Source organism: Staurois parvus, unplaced genomic scaffold (assembly GCF_062004578.1).
Source record: "Staurois parvus isolate SC_StPar_1 unplaced genomic scaffold, SC_StPar_1.0 ptg000191l, whole genome shotgun sequence".
NCBI classification, from domain to species: Eukaryota; Metazoa; Chordata; class Amphibia; order Anura; family Ranidae; genus Staurois; species Staurois parvus.
The window spans coordinates 2,213,696-2,226,160 of record NW_028317987.1 but is presented as its reverse complement, the minus strand read 5'-3'; the positions used below and the strand labels follow the sequence as shown (position 1 = coordinate 2,226,160).

Here is a 12,465-nt window from a genome sequence, read left to right as displayed (position 1 = left end):
GGTGTGCAAAGAGGTCTAGTGTGTCCGGTGTGCTGTGGGCTGAAGAAGCTCACGTGACTCAGTGGATGAAACACGTTGACATCACAACATCATGACCCCCACATCCCCGGCATCCAGGCCTCTCCACACATCCTCATCACCTGGCCACACCGCTCTGGACACAGTAGACCTCTTTGCAGACCTCCTCATCCACAGATGATTACACGGCGTGCCTCTACACTTCCACTATGCAGCGGGAGGACAATGCATTAGCAAACAGCACTTGGATGGGTGAGCGGACTCTGCTTTTTGGACTAAGGCACTAATACACCACGGGAGTCCCCATTCATGGAAATTGCTGGGCTGAGCTCCACCTGTCTGATGTCCTTGTTCCTATCGCTGGCACACAGGGCTCTATCAGTCTCATATTTATACTCACCCACTGCCTACTGCACTATCTATCCTGTCATTATAACCCGCCATCCATATACTGACAACACTGCTATTACCACAATTATCCGTGGATGACTACGTGGATTACCCCCTATGGGATCTATATGGGTCTGCCATGTATGTATATGACCTCACTGAGGATTGAGGGACTCTCCTGTGCTGAAAGTGAATGGTGACCGCTGCCTCCTTTGACTCTACAAGTGCCCCGTTCCGTCATCTCTTTACATCCATCTACTGGCTGTCTTTGTGCCAAGTGTGAGATAGCAGCGTGTGGCTTTATCTGATATCTCAGTGACTATCATCTACATATGAGGATACCTGAGGATTGTCCTCCATGACACCACCAGGGTCTATAATACATGTATGTGACCCCCATGAGGACTGATCGGGTCTGCCTCTACTATCAAGGAGCTTGATTCTGCCTGTCCCTTCATCACCTTCCATTGACTACAATGTCCACATTATCTATCCATTCTATTCTATGTCATGTTGTGTCAGTAATAAAAGTCACGGAGGGTTGGGAACCCTGCAAGGGGGGCAGAGATATGTGACTGCCTAGTCCAGCCTTTCTCAGCCAGGGTTCCTCCAAAGGGTTCTAGGGCTTCCTTGTCACTTCATTGGGCTGTATATGGAAGTGTCACCGACCAGCCGTTTCTGGATACACAGCTTTGTCATCATTGCACACACACAGGATTTTGTTTTTCATTCAATACATTTTTATTATAATTTCACTTTTAACAAGATTGCAAAAATAATCAGGAAATAGTAAAGGAAGAAATCCGATTGGTCAGGAAGATCCCTTGTCTGGAATGTGGGGGCGGAGTCATTATTATTGGTGTACAATACAATACACAACGTGTTCCATTATTATAACAAAGTATTGTAGAAAAGATCCCAACATAGAAACTGGGGGAAAGGAGGAAATAAAGGCGGATATGAAGGGGAATCTGTGTACGGGGAACACCTTAACAATCACCACCATTTTATTCCCCAGGGCCTCTGATGTCACAGAATAGATGTTTGGGGGTTTATCTCATCTTCAGGACCAAAATCTGCATTTTCCCATTTGTGCAAAAATGGCCCTGGCAGTGAAAGGGTTAATGGGAGCCAGTATGAGTATCTGTGGACATGGAGTGAATTGTGGGGCCCCCTTTGTGAGAATAGCTGCCACATGCGTGGGACTGTGTTTGTAGGAGCGTGGTGCAGGTTTCTGATGTGTGGGTTTCTGTGGTGTGGTGCAGGTCTCTGTGGTGTAGTGCGGGTTTCTGTGGTGTGGTGCGGGTCTCTGTGGTGTAGTGCGGGTCTCTGTGGTGTAGTGCAGGTCTCTGTGGTGTGGTGTGGGTCTCGGTGGTGTGGTGTAGTGCAGGTTTCTGTGGTGTGGTGCGGGTCTCTGTGGTGTGGTGTGGGTTTCTGTGGTGTGGTGTGGGTCTTTGTGGTGCGGTGCGGGTCTCTGTGGTGCGGGTCTCTGTGGTGCGGTGCGGGTCTCTGTGGTGCGGTGCGGGGCTCTGTGGTGTGGTGTGGGGCTCTGTGGTGTAGTATGGGTTTTTGTGGTGTGGTGCGACTCTCTATTGTGTGGTGTGGGTTTCTGTGGTGTGGTGCAGGTCTCTGTGGTGTGGTGCAGGTCTCTGTGGTGTAGTGCGGGTTCCTGTGGTGTGGTGCGGGTTTCTGTGGTGTGGTGCAGGTCTCTGTGGTGTGGTGCAGGTCTCTGTGGTGTAGTGTGGGTTTCTATGGTGTGGTGCGGGTTCCTGTGGTGTGGTGCGGGTTTCTGTGGTGTGGGTCTCTGTGGTGTAGTGTGGGTTTCTATGGTGCGGTGCAGGTTTCTGTGGTGTAGTTCGGGTCTCTGTGGTGTGGTGTGGTGCAGTGGGCTCCAACCTTTCCTCCTTTCCAACTCCAGGCTTGCAGGCAGGCCCCATCCCACTAGGCCTCCTTCCTCCAGCCTCACATCTTCCACCTGACTGCTCACACTCCACTCCCCACTCCTACTACTCAGCAGGATCTTACACTACTAAGGGAGTCCCAGCCCCTTGTCAAGCCTTCTGTTGGGGATTGGCTGAAGTCTCTGAAGAGTGCAGCCTGGCTGGCTCCTCAGATCTGCCCACTTCCTCCAAGACCCTCTTCCAAAAGGTTCAAAACAGGGATATTCCAGAGGGGCTGCCTGCAGAATCTCTCAGCCCTGACCACAATCTGACCCCTCTGGCTATGACACCATTAGGGTGTAGCTCCCCCTGGCTGTACTAGGAGGGCGCTACAATGTATAATGTTGTGTCTCAAAAGTCTCACTTCACTATAATTGTTGTATGTCTATATGAGCTAGAAGGAATCACTCTCCTGTGGTCGACTCTAAACATTAGAGCTCCCCCTAGCTGCAGCCTGGTAATGACATTGCTAGGAGGTCTGTTCAGTTACCTGCTCCATACTTCCCATCTTTAAATTATAATACAATAGAATATATTATATCTCCTGACATTTAGGGGTCTATTGATAAACCCTTTGTCTATCAGTGCGCTCAGTGACAAAGCATGTACATTCCTTCTGTATAAATGGGGAACAATTTAAAATGATTTTTGACCTAAAACGGAAAATGTTGCCTTTTGTTAGAATTTCTATGAGGAAGATCATATTCTCATCGTTTCCCCGGGTTGAACCATGGGAGTTATTATACCAAATAATAGACAAGGGTCATTTTCAGGTCTCAAGTCCCGCAAGGGACACACTTTTCCCCAACTGAAGTATTTAGTTCTGTGTATAGAGAAGGAATGGAAGCCGGGACCCCTCAGTGCAGGAACAAGGGGGGGGGGGTGATTACAAACACCAAATAATCCCGTGGTGGTCCCCACATCCTCTAGTCTAGCTGAGATGTCATTGTTCTGCCAACGAGAAGGATGAACAAGATGAAGAGACACGGTATATGGAAGTATTCTCTACGTTTCTGCAGACACAGCGGCCATTATTCCAAGCTGAGGGATTCTGGGAGAGCTCGGGAATAAACGTCACAATGGAAGAGTTTCTGTCCTCCAATGTAATGAGGACAAGAGAAGTCCCACATCATGGATTATAGTAGGAATGACAACTCTACAAAGCCGCACACCTTCCTCCATGTCTATGGATCCATCTAGGGATCTTCTCATGATTCTCATATCTATAGATGACTGGCTGACATGGCTGGATGATTGCTGGTCATATTAGTTCATCTATTCTCTAAGTGGGGCGGTATCTATTGGGCCAGTCCCTTTTACAAACCACACATAATATCGCCCTTCAAAGTGAAAACAGAAACTATTTGCACAAAATCAAAGAGTAGAAATATTTTCCGGTGGATCCCCTCTACCCAGACCCCATATGTAGACATAGAACAACAAGCTGTGTTCCCTCTCGTGCCGCACTCCTCCAACCACCCAAACCCACACAGAAGCCAAGGGAAATAATGAGAGGAAAGTTCCCCCCTAGTTTGGGGCGGAGTTCTCCTTCCCTCCTGTTGGGGGATGGGAGAAGGATGGACTGAAGACAGAGAGACGCTTCGGGGTCACCACTGTTCTGTAGAGCCTTGAAATGAAGGACATCAACTTCAGAAGTTCTTGTTGTCTGTGTAAAGTTCCCCGATAACGAGATCTGGGCTCTCCCGGCTTCTAGCTCTGTAACCCGCTATATCAATATCAGGAAACGCAACTCCGACACCCAAGAAGGGCTGAAGTTGTGTCCTTCATTTCCAGGATCTACTGACCACTCTGCACCCCGACATTTACTGCACTTCATCCATGTCTTTGGGGGCCTCTCATCTCCTTATCAACTGTTTCTTCCATGATGAAGATCAGCCATGGAGTATATCTGAGGTGTATATCAGGGTGTGCTTCTTCCCCACATGAGAGCTGGGATGTCCAGCAACATTCATCTAGAAGACATTTCCCGCACTCAAAGCACTAATACACCTCCAGGGTTGTGTGGGACCCCTGATGTACAGGAAGACAGGACTTCAGTGAGGAACATTTCCCTCACTCAGGACAGGAAAGTGGCTGCTTCCCCGTGTGAGATCTCTGATGTTTGGAAAGATGCGACTTCCATGAAAAACATTTCCCGCACTTAGGACAGGAATACAGCTGCTCCCCCGTGTGAGATCTCTAATGTCTATAAAGGTGGGATATCTGTGAAAAACATTTCCTGCACTCCAGCCAGAAATATGGCTTCTCCCCTGTGTGAGATCTCTGATGTGTGTGAAGGCTAGACTTCACTGAAAAACATTTTCCGCACTCAGAACAGGAATTTCTGTGTGAGATCTCTGAGTGTGTGACATTTCTGATGTGTGTAAAGATTGAACTTCCATGAAAAACATTTCCCGCACTCAGGACAAGAATACATCATCTACCCTGTGCGAGACTTCTTCTCCGTGTGAGATCTCTGATGGTTGGAAAGACTGGACTTCAGTGAAAAACATTTCCCACAGTCAGGACAGGAAAGTGGCTTCTCCTCCGTGTGTGATCTCTGATGAATGGAAAGACTGGTCTTAGCTGAAAAACATTTCCCACACTCAGGACAGGAATATGGCTTCTCCCCCGTGTGAGATCTTTGATGTCTGGAAAAATTGTACTTCTGTGAAAAACATTTCCCGCACTCAGGACAAGAATACATCATCTCCCCTGTGTGAGATTTCTGATGATTGCAAAGAAGAAACTTCTGTGAAAAACATTTCCCGCACTCAGAACAGGAATAAGGCTTCTCTCCTGTGTGAGATTTCTGATGTGTGTGAAGACTGTACTTGACTGAAAAACATTTCCCGCACTGAGGACAGGAATACGGCTTCTCCCCTGTGTGAGATCTCTGATGCGTGTGAAGACTGTACTTGAAGGAAAAACATTTCCCGCACTCAGGACAAGAATACGGCTTCTCCCCTGTGTGAGATCTCTGATGTTTTGAAAAATTGGATTTTGTTAAAAAACATTTCCCGCACTCAGGACAGGAATACGGCTTCTCCCCTGTGTGAGATCTCTGATGTGTGTGAAGACTGAACTTGTCTGAAAAACATTTCCCACAATCTAGACAGGAATAAGGCTTCTCCCCTGTGTGAGATCTCTGATGTATGTGAAGACTGGACTTGACTGAAAAACATTTCCCACACTCAGGACAGGAATACGGCTTTTCCCTTGTGTGAGATCTCTGATGTGTGTGAAGATGGGACTTGCCTGAAAAACATTTCCCACACTCTAGACAGGAATAAGGCTTCTCCCCTGTGTGAGATCTCTGATGTGTGTGAAGATGGGACTTGCCTGAAAAACATTTCCCACACTCAAGACAGGAATACGGCTTCTCCCCTGTGTGAGATCTCTGATGTGTGTGAAGACTGGACTTGACTGAAAAACATTTCCCACACTCAGGACAGGAATACGGCTTCTCCCCTGTGTGAGATCTCTGATGTATGTAAAGATGTGACTTCTGTGTAAAACATTTCCCGCACTCAGGACAGGGATATGGAATCTCCCCTGTGTGAGATCTCTGATGTCTGGAAAGATGATACTTATCTGAAAAACATTTCCTGCACTCAGGACAGGAATACAGCTTCTCCCCCGTGTGAGATCTCTGATGTCTGGAAAGATGATACTTATCTGAAAAACATTTCCCACACTCAAGACAGGAATACGGCTTCTTCCCTGTGTGAGATCTTTGATGTGTGAAAAGACTGGACTTCACTGAAAAACATTTCCCACACTTAGTACAGGAATACGGCTTCTCGCCCATGTGAGATCTCTGATGTTTGTAAAGATGGGACTTCTGTGAAAAACATTTCCCGCACTCAGGACAGGAATACGGATTCTCCCCCCGTGTGAGATCTCTGATGTGTGGAAAGACTGGATTTCTGTGAAAAACATTTCCCGCACTCAGGACAGGAATACGGCTTCTCCCCCGTGTGAGATCTTTTATGCCTATTAAGAAGGGATAAATAATGGAAACCTTTCCCGCACTCAGAACAGGAGAAGATCTTCCCTGTTGGAAGGCCGGCCCGGTCCCGCACAGTCTGAGGTTCCTCAGGATATGAGGAATCCGATGGTCCATCTACACTGGGTGGTGCCGGATGGACATTGGAGGGAGCCGGGTTTTCTCCTGGTCTATACTGTGTGATGTCCTCATCTTCTACTTTCCAGTCTGGAGACAAAGTGAGACAATCCTCTGAGGTTTTCCTCATCTCCCGGCCATGGACTAAAATACAAAGACAAAAAGGATTACTAGACAGGAGATGATTGGTTCCCCCAAACCAGGACTCCGCCCACATCAGGCAGCTCTATCACTCATCGCCATCTTCCCAACACAAGAAGTACTGCACTTCCTTATTTAGTCCATGATTTAGTCATGAAGAACAGCGGGGCTGAGCCCCACCAGAGGTCAGAGAGTGAGGATGGGGGGAGAACAACCAAGATGAAGACTGGACTGATCCTGAAGACCACCATCATTGGGGTATTGACTCCTCCCATATTATCACTTTCTGTTTAAGGGTCCAAAGTTGGAGGATGTTATCACATTATTATCACCATGTAAAAGTCTGTGCTCCAATCACATCATCCGATATAAAATGTCCAGCTGGGAGGAAATGGGTGTAACAAAAGAGAATCCATATTATGTGTATATAAAGCAGTGGGGGGAGGGGGGAGAGCAAAAGTCAGGACTATGTAATGTACAACATAGAGTATATAGTGCAGGGGTCAGGAGTATGTAATGTACAACATAGAGTATATAGTGCAGGGGTCAGGAGTATGTAATGTACAACATAGAGTATATAGTGCAGGGGTCAGGAGTATGTAATGTACAACATAGAGTATATAGTGCAGGGGTCAGGAGTATTAATGTACAACATGAGTATATAGTGCAGGGGTCAGGAGTATGTAATGTACAACACAGAGTATATAGTGCAGGGGTCAGGAGTATGTAATGTACAACACAGAGTATATAGTGCAGGGGTCAGGAGGATGTAATGTACAACATAGAGTATATAGTGCAGGGGTCAGGAGTATGTAATGTACAACATAGAGTATATAGTGCAGGGGTCAGGAGGATGGAATGTACAACATAGAGTATATAGTGCAGGGGTCAGGAGTATGTAATGTACAACATAGAGTATATAGTGCAGAAGTCAGGAGTATGCAATGTACAACATGGAGTATATAGTGCAGGGGTCAGGAGTATTAATGTACAACATGAGTATATAGTGCAGGGGTCAGGAGTATGTAATGTACAACACAGAGTATATAGTGCAGGGGTCAGGAGGATGTAATGTACAACATAGAGTATATAGTGCAGGGGTCAGGAGTATGTAATGTACAACATAGAGTATATAGTGCAGGGGTCAGGAGTATGTAATGTACAACATGGAGTATATAGTGCAGGGGTCAGGAGTATTAATGTACAACATGAGTATATAGTGCAGGGGTCAGGAGGATGTAATGTACAACATAGAGTATATAGTGCAGGGGTCAGGAGTATGTAATGTACAACATAGAGTATATAGTGCAGGGGTCAGGAGGATGTAATGTACAAGTTATATAGTATAAGGGTCAGGACTCACAGTATTAGTATTCTGTAATCAGCGGAAGCTTAAATGTTTACTGTAGACAACATGTAGAGGTGAGCTGGGATTAAACCATCATGAAACAGGTTAGATTGGAGGTGAGCAAATCCTTGGACAGAGGGGTGGCGGTGGACGTGGTATACTTGGACAGAGAAATCTGAATGTAAATGGATAGAAAACTGGCTAAAAGATCGTATTCAGAGAGTAGTGGTTAATTATTCATTCTCTGAATGGTCTGGGGGTGTCAGTGGTGTACCCCAAGGTTCAGTGTTATTAGTGGGGTACCCCAAGGTTTAGTGTGATTAGTGGGGTACCCAAAAGTTCAGTGTGATTAATGGGGTACCCCAAGGCTCAGTAATATTAGTGGGGTACCCCAGGGTTCAGTATTATTAGTGGGGTACCCCAGGGTTCAGTGTTATTAGTGGTGTACCCCAAGGTTTAGTGTTATTAGTGGGGGGGACCCCAAGGTTCAGTGTTATTAGTGGGATACCCCAAGGTTCAGTGTCATTAGTGGGGGACCCCAACGTTCATTGTTATTAGTGGTGTACCCCAAGGTTCAGTGTTATTAGTGGGGTACACCAGCAGTGTTATTAGTGGTGTACCCCAAGGTTCAGTGTTATTAGTGGTGTACCCCAAGGATCAGTGTTATTAGTGGGGTACCCCAAGGTTCAGTGTTATTAGTGGGGTACCCCAAGGTTCAGTGTTATTAGTGGGGTACCCCAAGGTTCAGTGTCATTAGTGGGGGAAAAATAGAAAAACAGCGCAAAACATAGACCTCTAAATAAAATCAATATGCAAAGTGCAAACAATAAAAAACAAAAAACAATTTAAATGGTGCAGTCCATCAAATTCTTATATAAATAGTGAAATCCATCAGAATAAACTAAAGTTCAAAAATATTCAAAAATATATGTGCAAAAAAGAAAAAAATCTTTTCAAATTCTTCTTGTAAAGAAACTTCCACCTTCCACCCGTGAAAACCAATATCAAATGCACTCACCAGATATAGGTGAATAAAACGCCTTTTAGGAATTTTATGGGATCCTACACCCTCTTTCGTATCCACTCTATAGGAATCCTCCCCTCCAGCATAGGCTCCACCATCCGACCAGGGAGAAAAAAATCTCAGATAGTGTGATATTGTAAGACACCATTCATAAGTGAAATCAAGGATTAAGGCCACTCACATTAAATTCACTTTAAAAAGGCATATTTATTAGGACAAGCTTCTCTCCAGATGAACAGTAGATGCAAGGCAACCTCTCACAGAATCTCACATCACAGTTCCAGGTTCCAGCAGAAGCCCCACAGAGACCACACATGTATAAATCCCACAAAGATGGCCGCTGGAACGCACCGCTCAGCGTGCGCTCCACTCACCGGAAGTGACGTCGGACGTGCGAAGTAAAAACCGGAAATGCGTCAACGCGTTTCGCCCCTCCCATAGGGCGTTCTCAAGACCAAGGTCTTGAGAACGCCCTATGGGAGGGGCGAAACGCGTTGACGCATTTCCGGTTTTTACTTCGCACGTCCGACGTCACTTCCGGTGAGTGGAGCGCACGCTGAGCGGTGCGTTCCAGCGGCCATCTTTGTGGGATTTATACATGTGTGGTCTCTGTGGGGCTTCTGCTGGAACCTGGAACTGTGATGTGAGATTCTGTGAGAGGTTGCCTTGCATCTACTGTTCATCTGGAGAGAAGCTTGTCCTAATAAATATGCCTTTTTAAAGTGAATTTAATGTGAGTGGCCTTAATCCTTGATTTCACTTATGAATGGTGTCTTACAATATCACACTATCTGAGATTTTTTTCTCCCTGGTCGGATGGTGGAGCCTATGCTGGAGGGGAGGATTCCTATAGAGTGGATACGAAAGAGGGTGTAGGATCCCATAAAATTCCTAAAAGGCGTTTTATTCACCTATATCTGGTGAGTGCATTTGATATTGGTTTTCACGGGTGGAAGGTGGAAGTTTCTTTACAAAAAGAATTTGAAAAGATTTTTTTCTTTTTTGCACATATATTTTTGAATATTTTTGAACTTTAGTTTATTCTGATGGATTTCACTATTTATATAAGAATTTGATGGACTGCACCATTTAAATTGTTTTTTGTTTTTTATTGTTTGCACTTTGCATATTGATTTTATTTAGAGGTCTATGTTTTGCGCTGTTTTTCTATTTTTCATATATTTGTGTTGTTCACATTGCACAGCAGCAGGACATTACCTGTAGTAGAGTGTTTCACTAGGCGCAGGAAGATATCTTATATCATTAGTGGGGGACCCCAACGTTCATTGTTATTAGTGGGGGACCCCAACGTTCATTGTTATTAGTGGTGTACCCCAAGGTTCAGTGTTATTAGTGGGGTACACCAGCAGTGTTATTAGTGGTGTACCCCAAGGTTCAGTGTTATTAGTGGTGTACCCCAAGGATCAGTGTTATTAGTGGGGTACCCCAAGGTTCAGTGTTATTAGTGGGGTACCCCAAGGTTCAGTGTTATTAGTGGGGTATTCCAAGGTTCAGTGTTATTAGTGGGGTATCCCAAGGGTCAGTGTTATTAGTGGGGTACCCCAGCGTTCAGTGTTATTAGTGGGGTACCCCAGCGTTCAGTGTTATTAGTGGTGTACCCCAGGGTTCAGTGTTATTAGTGGGATACCCCAAGGTTCAGTGTTATTAGTGGGGTACCCCAAGGTTCAGTGTTATTAGTGGGGTACCCCAGGGTTCAGTGTTATTAGTGGGGTACCCCAAGGTTCAGTGTCATTAGTGGGGGACCCCAACGTTCATTATTATTAGTGGGGTACCCCAAGGTTCAGTGTTATTAGTGGGGTACCCCAAGGTTCAGTGTTATTAGTGGTGTACCCCAGCGTTCAGTGTTATTAGTGGGGTACCCCACCGTTCAGTGTTATTAGTGGGGTACCCCAAGGTTCAGTGTGATTAGTGGGGTACCCCAAGGTTCAGTGTTATTAGTGGGGTACCCCAAGCCTTAGTGTTATTAGTGGGGTACTCCAAGGTTCAGTGTTATTAGTGGGGTACCCCAGGGTTCAGTATTATTAGTGGGGTACCCCAAGGGTCAGTGTTATTAGTGGGGTACCCCAAGGTTCAGTGTTGGGACCCTTACTTATTAATATATATATAAACAATATGGGGTGTGAGATTATAAACCCCATTCCAGTCTTTGCAGATGACACCAAGCTGTGCCGGGGAATAACGTCCTTACAGGATGTCTCCAACTTACAAGCCGACCTCAATGCTCTGTGTAATTGGGGGACTATGGGGCCAATGAGGGCTAATGGTGATAAATGTAAGGTCCTGCACTTGGGGGCTAAGAATATGCACCATACATACTAGGGGGGTACAACTGGGGGGGGCAATGGTGGAGAAGGATCTGGGGGGTCAATGGTGGAGAAGGATCTGGGGGGGGGGCCAATGGTGAAGGATCTGGGGGGGAGTCAATGGTGGAAAGGATTTGGGGGTCAATGGCGGAGAAGGATCTGGGGGGGTCAAAGAACATTGGGGAATTGGAGAAAGTACAAAGAAAGGCAACCAAACTGGCATGGAGGAGATCAGCTATGAGGAGAGATTAGAGGTACTGAATGTATTCTCTACAGAGAAGAGGAGATTAAGGGGGATATGATCTCCATGTATAATACATAAGGGGGATACATAAGGGGGATATGATCTCCATGTATAATACATAAGGGGGATACATAAGGGGGATATGATCTCCATGTATAATACATAAGGGGGGATATGATCTCCATGTATAATACATAAGGGGGGGGATATGATCACCATGTATAATACATAAGGGGGGATATGATCTCCATGTATAATACATAAGGGGGGATATGATCTCCATGTATAATACATAAAGGGGGATATGATCTCCATGTATAATACATAAGGGGGATATGATCTCCATGTATAATACATAAGGGGGGGGATATGATCTCCATGTATAATACATAAGGGGGATATGATCTCCATGTATAATACATAAGGGGGATATCATCTCCATGTATAATACATAAGGGGGATATGATCTCCATGTATAATACATAAGGGGGATATCATCTCCATGTATAATACATAAGGGGGATACATAAGGGGGATATGATCTCCATGTATAATACATAAGGGGGATACATAAGGGGGATATGATCTCCATGTATAATACATAAGGGGGGATATGATCTCCATGTATAATACATAAGGGGGGGGATATGATCACCATGTATAATACATAAGGGGGGATATGATCTCCATGTATAATACATAAGGGGGGATATGATCTCCATGTATAATACATAAGGGGGGATATGATCTCCATGTATAATACATAAGGGGGGATATGATCTCCATGTATAATACATAAGGGGGGATATGATCTCCATGTATAATACATAAGGGGGGGGATATGATCTCCATGTATAATACATAAGGGGGATATGATCTCCATGTATAATACATAAGGGGGATATGATCT

General features: G+C 45.4%; 1 protein-coding gene across 1 annotated transcript in view; it reads right to left on the bottom strand.

The window, feature by feature from the left end:
- Positions 1-1,125: 1,125 nt before the first annotated feature.
- The window catches only part of LOC149461855 (uncharacterized), a 58,131-nt gene continuing 46,791 nt past the window's right edge, over positions 1,126-12,465 (bottom strand). Inside the window, exon 2 of the mRNA XM_089677655.1 lies at positions 1,126-5,903. Within this exon, the coding sequence (XP_089533781.1) occupies positions 4,789-5,903 (1,115 nt within the window). The 3' untranslated portion in view covers positions 1,126-4,788. The remainder of the gene's footprint in view (positions 5,904-12,465) is intronic.